This window comes from Dysidea avara, chromosome 9 (genome assembly GCF_963678975.1).
Source record: "Dysidea avara chromosome 9, odDysAvar1.4, whole genome shotgun sequence".
Taxonomy (NCBI): domain Eukaryota; kingdom Metazoa; phylum Porifera; class Demospongiae; order Dictyoceratida; family Dysideidae; genus Dysidea; species Dysidea avara.
The window spans coordinates 34,183,619-34,208,460 of NC_089280.1; the positions used below are offsets into that span (position 1 = coordinate 34,183,619).

The 24,842-nt window shown below is 38.1% G+C and overlaps 1 protein-coding gene and 2 long non-coding RNA genes across 4 annotated transcripts in view; 2 read left to right on the forward strand and 1 right to left on the reverse strand.

The window, feature by feature from the left end:
* Positions 1-24,842, forward strand: part of LOC136265542 (uncharacterized) — a 139,081-nt gene that overhangs the window by 23,892 nt on the left and 90,347 nt on the right. For both annotated transcript variants that reach the window (XM_066060415.1, XM_066060416.1), the window contains exons 5-11: positions 39-245; positions 8,345-8,482; positions 8,535-8,741; positions 20,833-20,970; positions 21,023-21,229; positions 22,913-23,050; positions 23,103-23,309. In XM_066060415.1, the coding sequence (XP_065916487.1) occupies positions 39-245; positions 8,345-8,482; positions 8,535-8,741; positions 20,833-20,970; positions 21,023-21,229; positions 22,913-23,050; positions 23,103-23,309 (1,242 nt within the window). The remainder of the gene's footprint in view (positions 1-38; positions 246-8,344; positions 8,483-8,534; positions 8,742-20,832; positions 20,971-21,022; positions 21,230-22,912; positions 23,051-23,102; positions 23,310-24,842) is intronic.
* Positions 2,978-4,334, forward strand: LOC136267191 (uncharacterized). Its single transcript, XR_010706565.1, has 3 exons — positions 2,978-3,195; positions 3,247-3,339; positions 3,391-4,334. It is a non-coding gene; the product is annotated as an uncharacterized lncRNA (long non-coding RNA).
* On the reverse strand, positions 3,830-5,229 carry LOC136267192 (uncharacterized). Its single transcript, XR_010706567.1, has 3 exons — positions 4,894-5,229; positions 4,561-4,697; positions 3,830-4,507 (listed from the first exon to the last, which is right to left on the reverse strand). It is a non-coding gene; the product is annotated as an uncharacterized lncRNA (long non-coding RNA).

The following is a 24,842-nucleotide window of genomic DNA, read 5'->3' on the forward strand; positions in this document are numbered from 1 at the left end:
CATCACAAAATGTTAATAGTAGTAATATAATGTTGCAGGAGGAGGTGTTGATTATAATTCTGGAATATACAATGTCACATTTCCTGTTGGAGTGACTAGTGTTCCATTTGATGTTGGAATAAATAATGATAGTATGTATGAAGGCAATGAGGACTTTAATCTCACTATTATTCATAATACACTACCTGGTGGTGTTACTCATAGTAATCCTGATAGTGCTACAGTGACTATAGTGGATGATGATCGTAAGTGAAGTGTTAATAATCTTCTTGTATATCAAAGTTTAATTTAAAAAACATTTTTAAAGACAACAGATATTTCACTTCATATCACCCTCACACTGTGGTATAACTATTAGACGCACGCACGCACGCACACACACACCTTGACTTTGGAAGAGAGCCATCCAGTGGATGATGCTCTAGTTGAATTTTTAGATCAACAGAGACTATGTTAAAAATTGGTAGTTATACATTTGTGTCAAGCTATACCCTGGCTTCTTCTAAAAGACCTTTGACAGGTCTGACAATGAAAAGAGTTAGGTTTAGAATGTGGTGCAGCTAACAAATTCTCCACTCCTCTATTAATTAATTGCTTCTGTAAATCCTGATCTTGAGCTCGCTGGTATCATAAACAATCATTGACGCACACGCGCACACACACACACACACACACACACACACACACACACGTACACACACACACATATGTACAGTAAATAGCTTGCGTAACAAGTGTTTTTCAAGATACGTATCTCACTAGCAGCAATACAAATAAATCCAATGCATAATAGGAAGTTACTGCAATAATGCTAATCAAAATAATAAAATATCTAGTTCTTCCGTAGTACCTGCAGAAAAAAAGGCAAAACCAGCTGATGCATTGGTGTTTGCATATACAAATACAAAGAGAAATGATATCTAATCAAATGACATTATAATATCGCTGTAGCCATTTCTTGGCCGCACCTTTGATATCACATCTTTTTCACACTAGCGTATTTTGAAAGGCAACGCCCTTTATTCACAGCTTGGCTGTTTTGGAATAGTCATAAATTCTCAAAGTTGGGAGAAAATGTATGTACTGTATGTGGAAGACCTCTTTTCCACAATTAGGTATGTGTCTACATCATTCAACTAGGGGATACCATGTAAATAATCAACTTTCTTATCCCTCAATATGTCATCTGTAGTAAAAATGTAGGGTCTTGTTGCAACTTTACTTACATGTTAGTTAATGAAAGTTGGTGTTATTATGTGTTACTAGCAATTGGAAAAGGTATAGCTATTTGAAATTTGGTCACTTGCCAATCGCTTGAAAAAATACAGGCTTGCTTCATTGAAGCAAAGTTACAGTATTTCAGGTTTACACAGGTGGCCACTAAGACAAGCTCCAATAATGTACTACATATATACTAGTATTTTAAAATAAAAATGAAGTTAAGATCTATGCAATAAAAAGTAGTAAAATGATGTTTACAACATAGCTCTGTGGAAAAGTCCCTACTTTGGCATTGAACAAAATTATAGCTAATGTACCAAAGTAGGGACTTTCCCACTGAGCTATGCTGTAATATCATTCATCTCTTGTTTCACTACTTTTTATTGCATAGATCCCTACTTCAGTTTTAAATTAACAATTATTAAAATACTAGTTTGTTTAGTTTTTGTTGTAGCACAGCTAGTTACAGCGTAACTTGTGACTGTTCTATTAGAATATCATGCATGATTGTTGTATTAGAGTGACGGTTCTATTAGAGTATCTCAAGTCAACCGAGGGGTGTGCAGCTAGCTATACCAATAAGGAATAAGGTGATCTTGTTTACTGTTAAGTAAATAGCTAGATTGTTGAAAGGTGTGGTCTCTGCACTCTATCGCTATTAGTCCACCTAAATCTTTAATTAATGGGTGTGGTTGCAAACCTATCGCGAACAGGATCCCAATCACTTGCAGATATCTAGCTAGTATACCTGTTATAGTAGTGCTGAGACTGAAGCGCTTCTGAAATCCAGCTCTGAAATAATTCTGTGGCATCTAAATATGCTGCTGAAAGAAAGTGTTGATACGGAAAATTAACACCCCGATGTGGTTTCAGTGGATAAAGAAGACAATCAGCCTGATTGAAGATAAAAGAAATGACAATGCATGAGCAGAGGGCATACACTTGTCAGAACCCCAAAAGGTACATCCCACTGGTGAGTTTATTATTGTGGTGTAAAATGGTGGCCGTGTGCTGCTTTGTTTGGCCTCTAGGCTTGCAACTGAGGTCAGGCAGGGAGTGAGTGAGTGAGTGAGTGAGTGAGTGAGTGAGTGAGTGAGTGAGTGAGTGAGTGAGTGAGTGAGTGAGTGAGTGAGTGAGTGAGTGAGTGAGTGAGTGAGTGAGTGAGTGAGTGAGTGAGTGAGTGAGTGAGTGAGTGAGTGAGTGAGTGAGTGAGTGAGTGAGTGAGTGAGTGAGTGTGAGGCAGGCAGGCAGGCAGACCAAATTTCAAGTTTTGGCAAATTATTTTTAAACTTGTATATCCAGTCACTGGTAAGTGTTTTAATGCTATACTTCATGTTAGATGGGGTAATATTAATATTTTGTAAAGGTGATTTTTGTGGCATAAGATGTCTCTAGGATGATTTTTGAAGGCGGCATTCAGAGTTTGGGGTAACTAGTCTCTTTGTAGCTAAGTTACGTAATTAGTTACTTTAAAAAGTAACTAGTAATATAACTAGTTACTTGTTTTGTAACTAGTTACTTTTTAAAAATGTAACTTGTAACTAGTTACAACAACCTAAAAGTAACTAAGTTACAATAGTTACATTGTAACTATGCTTAAAAGCAAGAGCACTTCAATTTTTGTACTACAACCACATTAACCCTTAAACGCGCATGCGAATTTACGAAATATTGCACTGAAATCGCAAGGGCCATTTAAGTTGCCCTCCATATTTGGCACAGAGGTGCGCGCACTAGGATTACGTGATCGTGAAACGGTTTAGTGCAACGGAAAGCCACATTTCTGGGCTTTAATTCGAGCTCAAGAACTTTGTGCTGTGATTAAAGATAAGCGAGATATGGATGAAAATACTGTTGTTGATCAACTTTTCTATAGCGACACCGACGATGACTGGAACAACTCGGACGAAGAGGACTCTTTTGTCCATGGAGAAGACTCTTTTGTCCTTGATAGGCTTACCAGGGAACAAGACGGTAAAATGGCAGACAGATGAATCGGTCCTATCACTTCGCCTGCCATTATAGATGATTATGGCGATGTGGAAGAAAATGATCGTGAGTAAGAGTTCAGCAACGACGAAGAAGACATCAAGGAAGAAACAAACAATGATTATGAAGGTATAATGCTTTTCACATGTTTTATAACTTGAGTCCTGCTTCTTCTATTAGCTGATGTGAGATATTGTGAAGGTCAGGATGAGTCGAGCCATCCTGGACCATCTGGGCTACATAGTGGAGTGAGTGACGGTGGGATGGGTAGCCTGGAAACTGAATACCCCTGTAGTGGTTCTCCTGTGGCTTACCATGGTTCTTCTGTTAGTTCTTCCCTGCGCTCTCGTTCTTCTCCACATGCCCCATTTTCACCTAGTGATAGAGGCAGGGACTACTCACCATCTCCATCTGATCCTTTGTCTGGTAGAAATAGAGGGAGAGGTAGAGGAAGGGGTAGGGAACTGTGTCTCCAATGGATCTTGTGCCTAGTCGAGGTAGGAGGAAAGGTACTGGTAGGGGTAGAGGTACCGGTAGGGGTAGGGATTTGGCTATCGATAATGCTTATACTCTAGAGTGCTGTTTCACACCTGTGAATGATCGTAGGAAAAGCTTTAGGGAGCAACTGGCTACTAAACTTTTATGTCAACATAGCTCACGCCAGCATGGAGGATGTCAATCACAGGCTCTTCCACCTCAATCGCCTGCGAGGCTTGAGGAACGCCATTTCATAGAGAACCTTGGGACTGACGGTTACTGTGCAGTGTGTTCTGACCGGAAGACACATAGAAAACGTACTAAGTATGGCTGCGTAAATTGTGGAATGGTTCATTTGTGCCTTGAAAATTGTTTTAAGATATACCACACCAAGGAAAACTATAAATAAATAAGGGGTGTATGCTATTTACTGTGTCTTAGCCTTTTTACAGGTTCAGCCGATGTATATAGTTTAGATGTGTTGACAGTATTATCTGTTTAGTTATGTACAGAGCTGTTTGTAATTCAGGTTTTTCCACGATTGTGGTTTTTTTCTCTGAAATCACTTGGATCTGTGGTTTCTAAATGAGGCAAACCCTTTACTGAGTAAAGATCCCAGCTCTTTAGTGTAAATATTTCATGTACATTTTATGTTTGAAAAGTTTTTCAAATTCTAATGCTAATAATAATACTTTATGTTTGATGAACAGTGCATGATAAAATGGATTGCTGTTGGTATTTGATTGACCAGTCACCAGAATACGTCTTGGCAGCACGTTGAAACACCACAGTGATCGTGTTGGAGTTCTTTGTTACATGCCTACAGGGTAAAAATTATGAGAATACGACAATTTTTTTTCAATTCACAACTACCTGAGAGTTGTAGCTATGTCAATGGAATTTCACCACCTTGTATCAAGGGTACCACCCTTTCTAAACACCAAGTGTTGAGGCGAATGGACAGAGGAGCTGCCTACCATGATGATTATTTCCAAATGATGCGCGTATTGCTGTGGATAAATGGAGAAGTATTATTGATAAAAACATAATAATAATATTGGATAAACCCCAGGTTATCTACCGTCTGTGTACCAAGTTACAAGCTGATACATCAAGGATTTTCACAGATACAGTCGTGTAAAGACGTGCGGTTACTTCGCACAATTGTGTGAATACCACAAGTTTTTTTCTAAAATTCATAAATACCTGAGAGTTGCAGCTATGTCAATGGAATTTCACCACCTTGTATCAAGGGTACAACTCTTTCTCGACACCAAGTATTGAGGCGAATCGCCAACGGAGCCACCTACCATGACGGTTATTTCCAAGTTATGCGCATATTACTTCGGATAAATAGAGAAGCATTAATCATAAACAATTGATAGTCACGATGGGTAAACCCCAGGGTATCCACCATCTGTGTACCAAGTTTCAAGTTGATACGTCGAGGATTCTCAGAGATACAGCCTTGTAAAGACACGCAATTATTTTCGCGAAAGTAAGCATAAACTTTCGTGCGTTTTCGGTGTAATAAATAATAGGGCCATTATAATGGCCTTTGCGCGTTTAAGGGTTAAGTAGACACTTTCTGTGTACTGTTCTTCATCATTCAGCTTGAGTATACTGATAACAGTTGAAACTGAGCTGAAATGGCTACAGAATCGTTATTTTCAGAAAGTGTACATATAATTACTGGGAAAAATAATCTTATTACAAAGATTAACAAGCAAGCATATTTATTTATGAAAGTAACTAGTAACTAGGTACTAATTACATTTTTAAAAAGTAACTTACATGGGACTAGTTACTTTTCTTGAAGTAACTACCCCAACTCTGGCGGCACTTTAGGTGGCACACATTATTTTTGGGGGATCCCTACTTAAACAGTGCTTCCATCTGTTTGATATCTTGGATATGTAATTTCAAAAACTTTATTTTGTGGTGAAAATATGATTGTAACTTTAAAGTAATGTGGACTTTGGCCTTTCTTAAAGTATCAGTTGTGCTCTGCAAGCAAAAGCATTAATTTGGCACCAAGGTTGTGGGTTTTGAATCATGTATAAATGAGATAGAGAAAAACTGACAATTTTGAGTATAGTGTGGGAAGATAAAGGGATTTCCACAACAAAAAATCTTGTTTCAAAAAAGATAGCCCAGAGCTACATATAAGTGAAAATCATGTTCTATGTACATGGTGAATGCTCTAATAGGGTGACTGCACTGTTAGAGTATCTCGATCACACACTTACTTCAGGGCTTCATTTGAGGGGGAAACAAGTGCTGGTCCCCCTTGAGAGTGCCCCCCTTGAGAGTGCCCCCCTTGATAAACCTTTACTACTCCTTCCCTTAAATTTCAGCAAATGTTTAAATGAAAGTCTGAGATATACCGCTGCCTCCCCCCCTCCACCCCCCACCACTCTGCTCACCTACCAGGCAAATTGCTTAAAGGAGTGAGCTAAAACTGATATAGGAGTAGAATGATCATTGTAGAAAAGTCTTTCACTGATTTAGATGAATCAGATTTAAAATCACTGAGTTATGATGCAAAAGCCAACTATGTGTAGAGGTGTACCGATGTGGGTTTTTGGCATGTACCGATATCCGATATTGATGCCACCAAAAGAAGCCGATAACCGATAATCGATCCGATACTTGCATTATAGTTAAAAGTGTACATTTACCTACCCTACAACATGTGCATGTATTCATTGCTATACTCTGCCTGTGGTGGTATACAGCTTGGGTTTCTATTGTGCAATCCAGACAATTAGGCACCCACAAACATTTTTATATGTATACTCCCATGAAGCCTTATACGGATATTTCTGCATTACTCTGCATTCTAATGGTTTGTGAGACAACTGGTAGAGAAAGTTTCCTTGGTTATCCTGGCCTTCTTTTTATTACAAGGTACTCTATAGCTAACTGCTTCATTTATAAAGACTGTGATAAGCTTTCCAGCAACAGACAGTAGAATCGCATGTATTTATATGGCTTCTCGTAGCGTAGCACTTGTTTCAGCGTGAATAATAAGCCACTGGCACTAAAGAGCCACATGAATAACGTAGAAAACCAATGCACAATCTGTTTATGTACAAACTATTGCTAGTGTATAAATATCGGTAGCGATATCGGTCCTCCTGCTGTTCTGTACCGATACCGATATTGGTAAAAATTACCATATTGGTGGCCGATATTATAGCCGATCCGATTATTGGTACACCTCTAACTATGTGCAGGCCTTTATTTAGGAAATGACTCAAGAGGGGAGAAAATAAGGTTTTATTAGAGTTGGCAAGTAATCGTTTGTTTGCTTTTACCAGTAAAAACTCTATCACGTAATTATTACATGCTGTTGGTTTTTGCACTGTATCTTTGTGATCTTTAACTCAATTTCTTCCAAACCACAAAGGGTTTGAGTAAACCTATTCATGTACCAATTTTTGGTTTCTTTCCATGAGAGACTGATTACAATTTTGGTTTGAATATGGTACACAGTCATGGAGTTATTAATAATTATTCACAAACTATAGCACCAATATGTTGTCATGGCTACAAGATATCACGATTCACCATTAAACTCTACTTACATGTGCTGGATTGCAAGGCAATCAAATCACATGTTTGCATTTTAAGACAGATTTTGTAAGTAGGTGTGTGGAAAATAAATAAGATGAATAGAAAGAGCAAAAAACAAAACCAATATCTCAAAAATGCTTTGAGCAATTAAGCTGAAACTTGATTTGAAGACTACTGAAGATAAAGGCAAAACAGCACTACATATGCATGCATATCATGCTACTGTTCTTCCTGTGAATAATGCACTGGTGTAGCACGCCAGTTTCTTGGACCGCACAGCACACTATTGTGTGTTTTGATACACAACCGTGACCTACATACCGTAACACATATTGTTCTGATAAGAATTGTCTGATGTTCATGGACTTGAGAATTATTAACATGGCCACAAAACATGCAGTATAACTGTTTTCATGAGGTTTTCAGCACAGAAATGGAATCGGCATTGCTGCATCAATGGTCCTTGGGTTGCAAATGTGTTGCTGCATCTTTTAACACCAAAGTACCAAAGCCAAATATGGTTAGTGATTTATGCAATTTGTCCAGAGTTTGTCCAATGCACAATTGTTATTGTGGACTATTGCTGGTCATCTGTGAACCAAAATTTCCTAACCTTATTAAACAGGTGAAACAGGTGTTGCTGCATTTTGCACACAATGCTGGCCTTTATTGATTTTCAAGTTGAAGACGTGTCCCATAATTGGACATAATTTGTGACCGGATTTGCAAAAAGGGGTCTTCCACACACATCCAGTTTATGAACTTTGACAATCCATAACTTGAGATTGGATAAAGCTTTTGACTTGAAAGTTGGTCAGCAGTGAGCACCAACATAGGTTAATGGATGGAGGAAACTTCAGCTTTGTGTCTTTCTTGAACACCAAGTTATGGTCTTCCAAGTTCATAGAATTGGATGTGTGTGGAAGACCCCTTTTCACAAATCCAGTCACATTTACTGTAGTATGTTATTGTTTGTCCGTTTAAAACAATTTGTAATTAATTTCTTAGTGTATTGTGTATATGATCATTTTATACACAGCTGTATGTTGTATAATAATCTTAACATGAAATTCTTCAGCTGTCACAGTCACCTTCAACCAGTCAACATACAGTGTTAATGAAGACAATGGACCAGCACAACCTGTACTAGTTCTCAGTAACCCATCATCAACTAACATTACTGTACAAGTTAGAGATACTGAGAATACTGCCACTAGTGAGTGAAGTAACATCATCACAAAATGTTAATGGTAGTAATAATGTTACAGGAGGAGGTGTTGATTATGATTCTGGACCATACAATGTCACATTTCCTGCTGGAGTGACCAGTGTTCCATTTGATGTTGGAGTAAATAATGATAATATATATGAAGGCAATGAGGATTTTAATCTTACTATTATTCGTAACACACTACCTGATGGTGTTACTCGTGGTAATCGTAATAGTGCTAGAGTGGCTATAGTGGATAATGATCGTAAGTGAAGTGTAAATAATCTTCTTGTATAACAAAGTTTACCCTTAAACCTGCACAATCCAGTAAACTGGTTAATAAATATGCGTTCCTTGCACAAAGCTCTGTAACTTTGAAGCATCCACCCTATGGCTACAATTTACGTCACTTTTCATGTGATGTAACAAGGATTAAAATGATAGCTAGGGTTTTACCTTAATGCTAAACGGTGAGGCCAAAACTAACCGTGTAAGTAAAAATTTTTAGTAAGGAAACACACAAACCCTTTATATACCTTTATACAATAGAATAAACATACCTTAAGGTTACGGTATAGTCACAGGCAATCATTCAAAATTTTGAATGCCTATCGATACTTTTTGAGAAGCCCATAAAACAAGTCTAGCAGCGTGAAAAGTTTTAAATGAAGGTGAAGCCCTTCATATTTAATGTTTTTATGTAGCTACAGTGTAGTTTGAGGCAGGTGGAACACTACAATTTGTTGTAGTAATACAGGTAAGCCAGTCCGTACATCGCTCAGCTCCAGCTGTCACTACCATGTTTTTCCCCACCAAATACAACAAAAGCTGTAGGCATTTCTGGGGCATAGTGATACTGTATATTAAATTTATTAGGTCTTGTGGAAGCATTTTTGGCGTGTTTCTTCCCAGTGACTCAGATACAAGCCTTCAAAGAGCTTGTTTCACTCGAAAAACTACTAAAAGTTCAATAAAACGTCTATACAACCAGTAACTTTTAAAAACGCTTCCACAGGACCTAGATATTTTAGTTGTTTAGTCACTTGTGTTGAAATTATAAGGATTCAGTAATCTGTTAGTCTGGTTTTTGGCAGCACATTTTTATAAAACATCACTCTATTGTAGACCACACACCCAAGAACAGTCATTGTTCTGTAGTAAAAACAAACAAGCACAATTAGTTGTATTGCTAACACAACACAGTTGTTGAAATTATTTATCCCTGCTTAGTTTAAAGCAGGTTTTGTAATTTGTTCCTCCCACGCATTTTAAACTATTCCGTAACCTTAACAAAGTTTAACTAAAAATACATTTTAAAAATCTCTTGTATAGCAAAGTTTATTTAAAAATACATTTTAAAGACAACCGATATTTCAGTACAAATTACCACATCTCACAACATCTGATTTTACACTGCAATTGATAATGTGCATTAAGGGCAAGGGGTGTCACTCCAATATACACTGTACTACGATCTGCGACTGCGGTCAAAGCTAAAGATCAATGAACAAGGCCAATTTTTCATGAAGAACAATGGTCAAACTGTTTTCCCAGCATGGTCAAAGCTTTGCGAGTAAGTAGTGCACGAAAATATAGCGAAAATAAATGGAACCAGGTCCATGGTCAAGATAAAAATTCGATGAAAGTCAACGGTCAAAATCGAAAATCAATCTTGACCAGCTTTGACCGCGGTCGCAGATCGTAGTACAGTGCTTATTGGAGTGACACCCCCTTGAAGGGTGCTTGTGGCTATTTGAAGCCATACAACATGCAATTTTTGTATTGTTGCTTATACTCACATAATGTATATAATGAATCCATATGCTACTTACGTTGGAAGTGCTGCTCTTTCTCTTTAACACAAACTAAACAGAATTCTTCTAGCCTATACCGTTTATAGCTATGCATAGTTCTTTGCAAAGCGCTTAAATCGAAACTAGTCCTTCATTTTTCACAGTAGCGCACTGGAAACTACGCTACTTCAGCTTGTAACTCACAACTCTATGTTTAGTATTAGTACACAGCGTACATAGAACTTAACTGAGTACTAAAAGTGTGTTACACCATTCAAAACCTCATATTCTCTGCGCCATAACTCACAAAGCCATAACAACACGGACAAAATCTGAACATAGACCTCTGGAGAATTTATCAGCGAATCTCCCTATAAAATTTGAAGCCTTCACGGCTATCACTCAAAAACTAGTATTATTTTTAATAAATATGTGCAAAGATTGCATGCACCCAACATTATTGATACAATAACCACACAAATTCCTATTGACCGCAATCACTAACTTTCAAAATAACACGTCATAAATGCTGTTGTAAACACAAAAAGCTCTGTTTTCTCTTCTTCACACACAGGAACAGCTTCTTGATATGCCTGTAGTCTCCAAGTTGCTCTTGGATAGGTTACACTAGGCACGCCATCATCAGCAGCTTGTAACGCCTTGTGATTCTAGCTGGTAACATAGTCCCCTACATAAGCAGCTTACAATTACAATACAAACTACCAGCATACCCTATCACTCAAGAAAACAAGGCACAAATGCATGTTGGTTACAAGCGAAATGTGCGTCCACACTTGTCGCCTTAAATAACACTTACTTTTAGACTAATTCATGCTAGTGTAACTCTTGATCCATCAGACAATCATTTGCTAACACTTCAGTGATGATTTTGAAGCAAAATAAACATGCTGCTCTTCCTCTACTTAACAGTAATGTCAATTATGATGCAACAGCTGCATGTGGTTTCTGGGTTGGCACTTAAAAGGCTTCAAATATCAGCGAGCACCCTTAAAAACTAGTACAGCAAGATGTCAACCATCTTACACAAACTAACTTTTCAGTATATACTGTAGTAAATGCTTGCATGTACATGCTTGCATGTAAGTAAATATGATACTATAAATAATGGAAAGGTTATGAACATTGAAGAGTCTAATGCGTTTGCAATACTTGTTGATGAAGCAAAAAAGGTACATAAAGACTGCACAGGGTGCAACTGTGTTTACATAACAGACAATGAAATGTGTAAAAGATGTAAACATCAATTATCAGTTACCTTTGTGGCAGTCTCAAATCACTTAAGGTGGCAGTCAAGCAAATAACTGATGCCCTGGCTATTAGAACCTATGAAGCCACTGTTTGTGTAATGATAATCCACAAACATGTATGGTTAGATTAGCAGTGTGGGTGTGCCTTGTACTACTTCAGTCATGACAGTGGTGATAATCCTTCCTGAGGTGTTTCACGTGTAGAGAATACATTGTAACAACCCTAAATATGAGCTCTTTGTAGAATAGAAGCCCTCACGGAATGCTATGTTGAACACACCACTATGAAATCTACATTGATCATGTAACGAGATAATCAAGCGCCCATTCTACCATTACACCTGCTAAGCAGATTTTTTCCAAAATGGCTCGTCGTAGCAGGCAAAAATTTTGAATGCTAGTCGTGGACAGGTTAAGGAATGTTTCCTTGTATACCCATTGTGCTGCAGTTAGGCGTTTTAGCAGTAGAGGTGATTTTCCAAGCTTAGTGTGAGTTTTGTGCATTCTGTAGTGCCAGTGTTGACAATAATACGTAGGAACATGAACACCCTTAAGAATTACTGGTTGCCAGTAAGGAGGACAATTATTGCTTTGTGTTTGTTTATAAACTTACTTCAGGTAATAGTATGAAACAGTCTTATAACATAGCGCCAGAGATGAAATGGTTTTCTTTGCACAGTAGGAACATAGGTCCATGCCTCCTTGTTGTTAGCTCTGGTAGAATTCCCCCGAATTCTGCGTAGAGAGAAAGATACAGTTCTGATTACACTTCTTATTGTTTTACTGTGATTTAATATCATGGACTACTCCAACTTGTTTCAGTGCTTTTAATCGATGTGCTATGTCCCTACTCTAGTTGAAAATTCCAAATTTTTTCGTGCACTTGTTTGTTAACTAACTTTTTTTGTAAATAATTTAATTAATTTTATTATAACTGGTGAAAACCACGCATACCGCATTTGGAATGGTGCCACGTGCACCAGCTATATCAATTATTGTCTGAAAAGTGAACTATCCATTATGCTTTGTTGTCAGCTATGTTCAACCTGTTACACAACATTTCAAATCAAGAACTGTTCGAAAAGCACCTCTGCAATCCACGCATACCAAAAGAAATGGTGACGCGCACCTCAATTATATTAATTATCATCTGAAAGTGAAGTATCCAATGTGTTTCACTGTTGGTTGTGTTCAACCTGTAAAACAGCACTACAAATCAAGAACTGTTTGAAAAGCACCTCTGTAATCAAAATAGCCACTATGAAAAATATGGACGATTTCCGTTTTGAAAGGAAATCATCACATGCTACCGCCAAATCGACACCTTTCGCTGTCAGCAAAGATGAATGGGACACAAAGGAGGACACTAGTTAGTCCATGAAGAATGCATTGTATGTACTGTGGTATGCCAAAAGGCACCTGTCGGGCTGAAGCGACGTCAAACAGTAAAAAAATCAAGCCTGTAGCCTTAGCCGTTATCGAGTTTTGCTTGTCTAAGTCATCAGTCAGCTACTCAAGCAGTAGAAAATTCCATTGAATAAATTTTTTTAAATTCTGTAACAACTTGTTGAAAGTGTTTCGGGTCAATCTGAAAGCTCGTTTGGGCATTGTTTTACCTAACCAATACTGCTTTGTCATCATTTAGGAAAATTGAGGCTGGTTTTTGGGTGGTATTAATTCGGTGGCCATGCCTACTCCTTTGTAGTCCCTACTATACAGTAACTATCATACTGTATGATTGATATTTGTGACCATCTCAGCAAAAACCCATCTAGTTTGCACATCTTTCAAATTTCTTTTAATTTTCTCAGCATTATCTGCATTGTACAAGGATGGTTCACCAAGTTTCAGTCAATTATGGTGAGTAGTTCTGGAATTACAGTGCTAGAAAGTAGGGAGAACAAGGAAATCAATTTGTACAGTGACTATACTAAAAATAAAGTACTGGCACTTACATTTGCAGCCATAACTTCCACTTGGATTAGTCTACAGAGTTGAGATTCGGCTTACAATGTTCACCATGGATTGGCAGATCAACCAAGGTATAGTTTTAGCCCTGCAGTCACTTGCGCATAGGCATATGAAGGCAGTTTTACTGAAAAAACGGCGACGATTTTGTTCACATCTACCACTTCATAAACAAATGTATGTGACACACTCACCATTGGGGCTACAGAAGCAAAACAAAGATTTTCAAACTCCCCATGTAGGCGAATAAGATGATGTATAAGTTTATTCAATTTAAGACTTCCTTTCCTGAGTAATGGTTTCATTAAAACTTACATAAAATTTTCTTTGTATCATGTGTAATTTCACCAAATTTTGATTTTCTCAAAACACATGCTTGTGCGAACTAGACGAGTTTTTGCTGAGGCGGTGGCATTTAGAGTAGAATGCCTCTTTACTGTATCACCATAAACTATGACAACGACCAATGCTGTGTCCCTAAGGGTACCAGCTTTCATCATTTGCCATTGAAGGAGCCCATCTTGTTGAAGCAAGTTAAAATTTTTCGTGAATGCCAGTTCCCGCATTGATGCGTGTGTCCTTGTAGTGGCTCAACAGTCTAAAATTGGTGGATTTGCTTATCGAAGAGGAGAATGCTTGCGCTTGTGGTCACCATTTTACAAAGGACGATTTTGTTAAGAAGTCTGTACTAGAGAGTTTTGAGCACAAGCCACAGTTCAACAATAAGGCTGTGCCTACAGTGTTTTCTTTTTGCGCACCTGCCAAGTATAGGAAGTTTAATAAGGTCAGAGTAAGTAAGGCTGAACATTGTGCTATAGTAGAGGAAGTAAAGCATGGTGAAAATTATTCACCGGCCATGTTGAATAAGCTTGTTTGATTGATCCTACTTTTCTTGGCAGCGTACAGCCCCAAGGCTGTTTTTGTTTTAGGATATCGCACATTTTTGTCACTGGGTAACATAATCAAAACAAAAAAAATTAATGCTTAAAGCTTAGTTTATACAAACCACCTTTGGCTTGGGACATGGAGTTGTGTGCATTCCAAAAACCAAAGAATGTAGTTTGGTTCAAGTAGGCAGGTACTTGTAGTGTTGCAACCTCAATAGTTATTTAGGGTATGGCTTCTGGGCACCACTAAACCATCAACAAATTGAGTAAAGGCTGGTTTTGTTTATCACCATTTCCCAGACAAATGGCAGGTGAGAATGTGCAATATGATGTAATGTGTTAAACTGGATTGCCCCATAATGCACAAACAAAGTAAGTGTTTTGATGTTACTTTCAGACCCTTAACATTATCGTAAACAAACACTTTCACACTTAGGGAATAGTGCTGAAAGTAAGTTCACTATACTGATTTACCTAGCGTTGATTGCAAATAAATGCTTACAGAGAATTGCACCGAATTCAGTTTAGCAAACTATATAGCAACTAGTGTAGATTGCTACTTGAGTAAATGCTATGTATTTTAGAGGTGTCTTTAATTTAAGATAGGGTTCTAAAAGACCACAAATTAAGCTATTAGCATAGACAATGTTATTATCTTATGAGCATGGTTATGGAAGTCAGCTCACCACTTCCCAAAAAAACAACAGGTCAGAATTGAGCGAAACTACTTCGTATGATTGTCCCATGGAACACAGGAGTGACTGAACCAAACTTTGAGAAAATTGCTTATGGTGGCTTCTCGCAAGGGAGGTGGAGTCCCAAGATTTGTACTGAAGAAGCTTAACTAGCCAAAGAACTTGTGATAGTAAATTCAAGGCTGTGGAGCTAACACAGTCTAAGATATAAGCATAGAAAATGTTGGCCTCACTAAGCCTCTTGCTCTAACAAGTATGTAAAGGAGGAGAAGAACAAGAATAGGACATTTTGTACAAAATGTTGTAGGGCATTACTAAAATATGAAAGGGACATTTTATTTACTAATTGTTTATATAACATTATACCAAAGGTTGTGTTGTATTGTGAGGTGTTTTTTTAAGAAGAGAATAGTTTTAAAGGCTGGTTCTGGGTGAGTGTTTTATTAGAATTAACCATTCATGTAAATAACACATGGCAATCACATGCCCTACTTTCCTTGGCCTCACGACTCACAACCATGAGTTTTGATCTGGACAAAACCACCTTTATCCAGCCAGTACCATCAACGGATGTTGGCAGATAGGTTGACATGTTCTTGGATGCCTCTTCCCCTATCCCACCAGCATCACCTGCATAGACCACAACAAGTTTTAGTGTTGATTATGATGTAGTGTAAGACTCCTTGTATTATGTACGTGTACACCAACTGTCAACTTTCTAGGGCACAAGAACAAGGTAAGTCATACCATCTGGATGACAGTGTGAGCGAGACCATCCAGGAGAATGACGGTGGTATAGCCAGAGATAGAAAATTCTTTGTTTTTGAACTCAGCTACTAATTTTTATTTTGACGGTGCCATAGTTGTGGTGTAGAGGTAGAGTTGAAGTCTTCCACTGTAGGTACAATGCTTGTGGTTAATGGTATGTGCCCTGATGGACACATACTACACAGTCAGTCACAACCAACAGTAAATCATGTGCCAGCTGGTAATCAGCTGCTATACTTCTCTGTGGTCTGACCTTCACAAGCATTGCTAATTTGGCAGATGTATTAAATTTAGCAATATTTTGTGGAAAACGATATTATGACTTCCTGAAAAAGTATGTGTATCCTGTTGTGCATACCACCTACACAAGGCAATGGGAAGCTGTAGTTGAATACTTAAAAGGGAACCAGTTATACCTGTCTGGTGATGGTTGTTGTGACAGTCCTGGTTATAGTGTTAATCATCCTCATGGACTCTGCCACAGCTATACTACCGCTTAGTACAGTGTACTGACACTGGTAGTTCAGTAGCTATGGAAAAAAAGGGTTGTGTTGTGACGGTGTCTTGAGAAATTAATGATACAACATGTCGATATCTCTACTATAGCTACAGACAGACACATTGGTGTAGCATCCCCATGACAACTGATTACCTCTTATTGACCACCAACATAATATGTGGCACTTGGCTAAAAGTGTCACAATGAAGTTAGATTAGAAGGTCAAGACAAAGCATTTTGGTAAGCCCATGCTATGTATAATCACTTGTGGTGGTCTGCGCAAACATGCAGTGGTGATGCACAATTACTTGTGGACAAATGGAAATCTATGGTACATCATATATCCAATGTACATGAATGGGACAATAACCCCAATCCATTGCTCCCAAAATGTTTGCATCCAACCCTATCTCCAGAAAAGGAGCACAGTAAGAAATGGTTGTGTCTTGGAAGGATCACAATGCTTTATGCAAGGTAATACTGTGGGACATTAAAAATTCCATCATACTGGTTTGTTGGTTCCTTACTGCTGAAATACTACCTAAAGCTGCAACATTTTTAGTATGATAAAATGCAATTGAACTTGTCATTCTAGACCATAACTACAACACACACTGTAAACAAGTAAGTGTATTATTTTCTGGCATTTGAACAAAGTGAATTAGCAAGAAAATAAGCTCACATGTGAATACGTAATAGTGTCACTTGATGCTGGTATATAAGGCTGTGAGGTGTGTATTAATTCATTCTAGGCCACGTGTGTGAACAGGTTGGATCCCAACCCTCCCTCCCATTGAATTTTTTTTTAATGGTGTTGTGGATGAGTGATCTGCAGCTGCAGGATTTGGACCATTTTATTTGTGCGTACACAGCAAAATGTGCTGTTTTGGGTTTTTTCCTGAGCACCAGGGCTGGATGGTTAAATTTTTTTGTTCACCTTATTTTATTGTTTGGCTAGCCCTCACTCTGCTCTTTTGTTGGTCTTTGTAGAGACTGCAATGTGCTTATATGTGTTAGTAGTTGTAATGTTGAAAGTATTATAGCCATGGCGGTGGCACAAACCCAATGTGGTAAATGTGTAATGGGTGATGATAGTATACATGCATCAGGTGTAACAGTAGTAGTATGGCGTGGGAGCTATAAAATCAAAAATTTGTTAGACATTGTTGTAATTTGTGGATTTGTCTCATATGCAGGGCCAGATATAAAATAGTTGTTGTTGTTTTTTGTTTTTTTCCCAAATAGGAGGAATGCATGGGTAGCTAAGCCAATATAAGATTATGCACACCTCATTTACATGTTACAAGATATGTTACACTTATGGACTCACTGACAACAGACAAGTCGTCCTGTAGAGTTCAGCCACAAACAAGTCACCTGGTAGAGTATTCAGCTACAGACAAATCACCCTGTGGAAGTTCGGCCACAAATAAGCCACCCTGTAGAGCATTCAGCCACAAACAAGTCACCCAGTAGAGATACTATTCAGCTACAAACAAGTCACCCAGTAGAGATACTATTCAGCCACAAACAAGTCATCCAGTAGAGATACTATTCAGCCACAAACAAGTCACTCAGTAGAGATACTATTCAGCTACAAACACGTTCCCATTTGGAAGGTTCAGCCACAAACAAGTCACCAGCTACCAACTAATCACCATGTAAAGGATTCAGTATTAAACAAGTCATCCGGGAGAAATTTCAGCTACAAAAAAGTCATCCTGTAGAGAGCTCAGCTACAAACAAGTCACACTCTGTAGAGAGATCAGCTACAAACAAGTCACCCTGCAGAGAGTTTAGCTAGAGCGTTCAGCTACAAATAAACACCCTGTGGAGAGTTCAGTATTATTAAGCAAGTCAATGTTCAGCTACCAACAAGTCACCCTGTTCAACTACAAACCTATGGAGAACTCAGTATTAAACAAGCCACCCTAAAGAGAGTTCAGCTACAAACAAGTCATCCGGTGGAGGATTCAAGTCACTCTGCAGAGAGTTCAGCTACAAACAAGTCACCTTGTAGACAGTTCAGCTACAAAAATCAGTCTGAAGAAAGTCCAGCTATACTGGAAGTCATTCTGTAGAGTATTCAACTACAAATAAATTACGTTGTAGAGATTGGTCTACCTGTAGGAGAGAGAACATGTGATAATTTTCATCCAGTATTAAATTTTGTAAAAAAATTTACATCATTATAAAAAAATATCCACAGAATTCAGCTCTTCCTTCTTTCTGTAGTAAAGAAAAAGACAAGTAAAAGAACTCCAAAGCTGACCAAAGGCCACCTTTGAAGTATAAAAAAAATAGTGATTGCTAATCAAAAACAGCCAAACTGCAAAAAAATGGTGCCACCCCCAAAAAGCCAGGGTGAAAAAGATGTGAAATCAAAGGTGGTGGCCAAGAAATGACTGTAATGGTAGGTTAATCGCAAAAAATTTAATAACAACAGTTCAGGTGAATTTGATGCTGAAACTTGGAGAAGGCGACACAAACCTGAATTGTCGTTATTAAATTTTTTGCAAGTAACCTACCATCAGTCATTTCTTGGCCGCCACCTTTGATTTCACATCTTATTTCATCCTGGATTTTTGGGGGCCATACCCTTTTTTCATAGCTTGGCTGTTTTTTTATTTGGGCGTGTCTGAATTCAAAATGTGCCGAAAAACTTGTGAATGCGCTGTAAGACTAGTTCTCACCTTTAAGTAACATTTCCCAACTTGTAGAATGGCAAGGATACTGCTTGTGGCAATACTTCAATTTATGGTAATCATCACATGACCATTAATTTATTCCCACAATCGATTTCAGTCTGAGCTTGCATAAAACAAACAAAGGGCGGTACTACTACTTCATCCACATCAAGGCCATGCTTGCTTTGATGAAGTGGCTTGCTCTTTTAGAAGTATAACCACTTTCCCAGGATACATCTTAATGCACACCGGTGTACATTTAGATGTCTCCCTGTAAAGAGCTACGTAGACATGTAATAGTTGTAACATGGGCATGAGGGCTTTGCCTGATATGTATGCCCGACTGCCCAAGGGCAGAGGGCATTCATATCAGGCAAAGCCTGAATGCCCGTGTTACAGCTAATATGTAACACTTATTAGGCTGATAGCCTGTAGGCGATCAATCACCCAAGCCAATACGAGTGCAGCCACTGGATGTATTATATATGCATGCCTAAAATTTTCGATTATGGGTCAGCAGCTAGTACATTCTGGTTACATTCGGTTATGATAAACGGACATATCCTAGAAATATTACGGAGAATTTCCATTACGCGAGTTTAATGTTTTAATCAGTGCTATTGAATCGTTTATGGGAAAACTACGCAGTTCACTAAAGGTCTAGACAGGTAAGCTTGCTTGTAGAGTAATTACTCCGTGCAGAGTGGTAGCTTTATGATGGGGGTGTGTCCGTATTCGAAAACATGCGGAAACAATCGAATGAATAAGCTATAGCACTAGTTTTCACCTTAGCCCAATGTTTTTCAACTCGTAGGATGGTGAGGGTAACAAAACGCTCTCCATCTGTGTGGCTTTCATGGCAAAATCCAAGTTGTGAATCCTAATCATGTGAGTATTATTCAATCCCCACAATCGATTTCAGCATCTACGTTTATATAATCAGTGCCCAGTTGTAGCCCAGGTGGTTCCTTTGATCTGAGGCGTGAAAGTGTTACATGGCAAATGTATCCTCTGGAATTCCTTTGATCTAAGGTGTCAAAGTGTTACATGTTACAGTTATCATTAGTAGTACAATAAACAGCCCAACCAAGCCTGCACATGTATCTTCTTATTCCTTGATAGGATGTTCTGTCCTTCCCATGGTCAGTGATTGTGCAATTTGTCCAGATTTTAAAAGTTATTTAGTTCATACCTGTACCAGCTAGTGCTACCAGTAATACCGTTTATCATGATAAACTAACATAACCAGTTATCATACCATGACAGTCTTTGATAACCGGTATATCAAAATGTCAGTATAGGATTCAAGCTAACTATATACCGATATACAGAGATAATTTCCTGTTACTAATACTCAAATTTCAGTACCGCCAAGTACTAGTGTCAACACAGTAAAAATAGTCTAAAATTGTATCTCAGGTTTACAACCTGAAATTTTTCCAGGGGTCGTGCCTTCATACCCCCTTCCATGCCCCCCATGTCTTGTGTGATTCAAACTTCTGAGATAGCTTCACCACTTAACTCTTTAGCCTGCTCCTGATACTATGTTAGCAGGAACAAGCATAAGCAGCCTACATTAATCAATTCCTAACACGTTTAAAATGTCAGCTTTAAGGATGTTTTTAAGGAACTATACTAGATTAAATCTCAAAAAGTTTTGCATGCCCCCAGACCCCCTAGATTTAAGTGACAGAAAATTTGGAAACCTGTCACCAAAATTCCTGGCCTAGGTTATTGTGCATGTATTCATTTAATATACAGCTGTATATTGTATAATATGAAATTCTTTAGCTGTCACAATCACCTTCAATCACTCAAAATACAGTATTGATGAAGACAATGGACCAGCACAACTTGTACTAGTTCTCAGTAACCCATCATCAACTGATATTACTGTACAAGTTAGAGATACTGAGAATACTGCCATTAGTGAGTGAAGTAACATCATCACAAAATGTTAATAGTAGTAATAATGTTACAGGAGGAGGTGTTGATTATGATTCTGGGCCATACACTGTCAAATTCACTGCTGGAGTGACCAGTGTTCCATTTAATGTTGGAATAAATAATGATAATATATATGAAGGCAATGAGGACTTTGGTCTTACTATTATTCGTAACACACTACCTGATGGTGTTACTCGTCGTAATCCTAATAATGCTAGAGTGACTATAGTTGATAATGATCGTAAGTGAAGTGTAAATGTGACCCAGTCTAAGAAAACCGGTCTTATCGCCCATGTCAGCAGATTCGATTTTTCACCTAGGACACAATGCTACATGAATAATCTATCTAATTTCACAATCAAAATCAGCTAGACTTGAGTGGTCTGGTTTTGCTGGCTGCTTTTCCCAAGCCCAGTGGCGATCCATACATGTGGTGTGGTGCCTTAGTGGAGCTCTGGTCAGCCTGGGGATGACTGCATGTGGCTGTACAGCTCTGTGGTGTTGAATAAGTACCTCTGCTGTGAATTTCCTTTCATTTTAGCCAATCTGATGACTTGAATGGCCCAAAACTTGGCCTAATTCATCCCTACACCTTCCTTCTCAATTTTTGAACACCATCTTGCCCGCCTTCCAGGCCCCCCTGCCTCCCACCCATTTAGCAGCTCACCTGATACAGTCAACCTTGGTTTAAAAACTACCTAAAATGGCCGGAAACTTAGTTGTTAGCTACTTGCACAGTGGATGCTCTGGAAGGTAAGGAATTGGTATAAAATGTGTGAAAATTTGGTACACATAGCTTCAACCATTGGCAAGCTACAACACACTAAATACTTAAAACCGGTGTTTCTCAATACTTTTAAATAAGCAATAAGACCGGTTTTCCCAGACTGGGTCACAAATAATCTTCTTGTATAGCAAAATTTAAAGGCATTAAACTAGACTGATCCAGTACTAAATCATCATTTACACTTTCACTAACTAACTTTCCAGTATGCAGTACTATATACTTGCATATGAGTAAATGAGACTTTATAAATTATAGAAAGATGGTGGTCAGTAAAAGAGTCTGGTATGTTTACAATGCTTGTTATTGAAACAAAATGTTACATGAAGTCTACTCAAGTTACAACTGTGTTTGCATAGAAGACACTGAAATGTGTAAATGATGTAAAAGTCAGTAATCAAATGTTTTCTTGGATATCTTTGCTTCGTTTTTGTAACTTGAAACATGTATGATACATGCATTTGTTTGTAATACGGTAGACATAAACGCTGTGTAATTAACCTATTGACCCAAGATTCCTATAGAAAATGGGGTTTTTGGTAGGTATACGTGGCTCCTCCCTACTTTATTATTCCTATTTACCAGATTTCTCTAAATAATTCAGTTCAATTACCAGTTTTAGCTTACATACTTAATCACCACATCTTGGAGGGAATCAATTACAATAAACATGCCACAGAAAAGGTATTCCTTCCAAGAAGGACCAGATTACTATATAAAACAATCTACCTTATGAGTGTAATTATCCCTGTATATTCCTGCAGTGATTATGTTTTGTTATAGTTAGCCATGTTAAAACAATATACAGTAGTAGCTAATAAAACTAATATAAGTACCATCTATATAGCCACCAAATCACCATTTCACATCCTTGTCTCATTCTCCTCAGCTCTCCTCTTGCAGTAAAAAATTGAAGACTTCATCTTCCTCCTTCAATTTTTGCTGCCAAGTCAAGTCACATACATGAGCATGCATATTACTTGATTACAGCCCTATCCAGCGCACATCAGCATGGATTAAACTTGCAATTAATTTGTGATTAACTCCATATTGACACTGCAACAATTATTGTGTATATGATCATTTTATACACAGCTGTATGTTGTATAATAATATTAATCTTAACATGTAATTCTTTAGCTGTCACAGTCACCTTCAATCACTCAACATACAGTGTTAATGAAGACAATGGACCAGCACAACTTGTACTAGTTCTCAGTAACCCATCATCAACTGATATTACTGTACAAGTTAGAGATACTGAGAATACTGCCACTAGTGAGTGAAGTAACATCATCACAAAATGTTAATAGTAGTAATAATGTTACAGGAGGAGGTGTTGATTATGATTCTGGGCCATACACTGTCACATTTCCTGCTGGAGTGACCAGTGTTCCATTTGATGTTGGAATAAATAATGATAATATATATGAAGGCAATGAGGACTTTGGTCTTACTATTATTCGTAACACACTACCTGCTGGTGTTAGACGTGGTAATCCTGATAGTGCTACAGTGACTATAGTGGATAATGATCGTAAGTGAGGTGTTAATAATCTACGCTCATTGTTTATGTGTGAGTGAATAGAGGGTTAATACTTTATCTTAGGGGGTTGCCAATTTACAATGAACAGTGTAAACTATGTGCCCACCAATGTACTTGCAAGTAATGGCAGAGATTGTTTTCAGTAATGTTGTTGTACAAATCAATTTCTCTACTCTCTTGCACTATGATTCCAAACCGAAACCCCATTCCTTGGAGATTGTAGATGATACTGCTCTGCAGCAAAAAGAAATCCAGAGATGGTGTGATGTATGCTAATTTCATTACATGGAGTTTAATAAATATCTTTAAACTAAGTTAATGTTGAACACTATAGCAGCATCAGGCATTAGATCGTGGTGGACAATAATAGGAATGGTTGCTCCTTAATAAGAATACTTGCACATGTGCAGATGTATCATGTGCTCAACAAGTGGCAGTTGACAATGTGTGTACTATTGGCCAGCACCGAAGCTGATGATGGTCTGGATTCCCAGTTGCTTGTTGACTCGAGAGTAGCCATAGCTCAGTTGTGCCAATCAATCATGCTGGTCGGAGTTCGCCTTGCTATCTCCAAAAATTGCTGGACGCCAGATGACATATGGTCGAACGTGAGGTGAACAATAGCAGATAATATTCTTCGTCACCACTAGTGCTTCTCAGTGAGTTCATTCCTTTTGCCCCTAGGGTATACAGTATAAACAAGTGATTGTAGGAGTTCCTGGCTTCTGGCACAATTAGCTAACAATCACTACATGTAATCATTTCAGGTGCCTTTTGTTTTTAGTAGCTTTGCCTTGTTTAGTGATTGTGGTGGTGAGGGAAGTCCTAGAACGTTCCTGACTGGTTTCCGGTTTCCAGATACCTTACGTTTACAAGGTATTTGAAAAACCTTTAGGAGTAATCATTACTGGTACAATAATTTATTTTAGAGATGCTTAATATGCTTGAGTGCTGGAAAGTGCAGTTTTGTAGTTCAGCAAAGATTTTTGATTAATATAACAATGCCTAGTAATAATTAGAGAGCATATCAATATTTCATTTCTTGTGTGCTGACTAGACTCAGAGTGGGATCGTTACTCTAAAAATGTAATTTGTTACATATTACTCGTTACTTCTATGCCACGTAACGTACTTATTGCTCAAGGGAAAAGTAACTGGTTACATACTACTTGGTACTTTGAGGGCTATAACTAGTGGTGTATTACATTTATCCAGCTATACAGTAGGTCCAGCCTTCTAAATACAAGCTACCGGCCTACAGCTACAGATAACATGGGCAAGGTGTAATTCAGCCACAAAAAATACTTTGTTGTAGTGTCTTGGCCTCAAAGGCATTCTCCATACACTATCACTCTTTGTTCATGCCTGCAACTCTGTCTCCAGTGCTGACTGGACCCAACCAGTCACTAGGCTGACTACAATGTACCTTAAAAAGAATACATTTGTTACAATTTCCAGCTTATGTATGTTACTTGCTACTTCATCATGTAACACGTTATATTACTCGTTACTACAAACGTAATA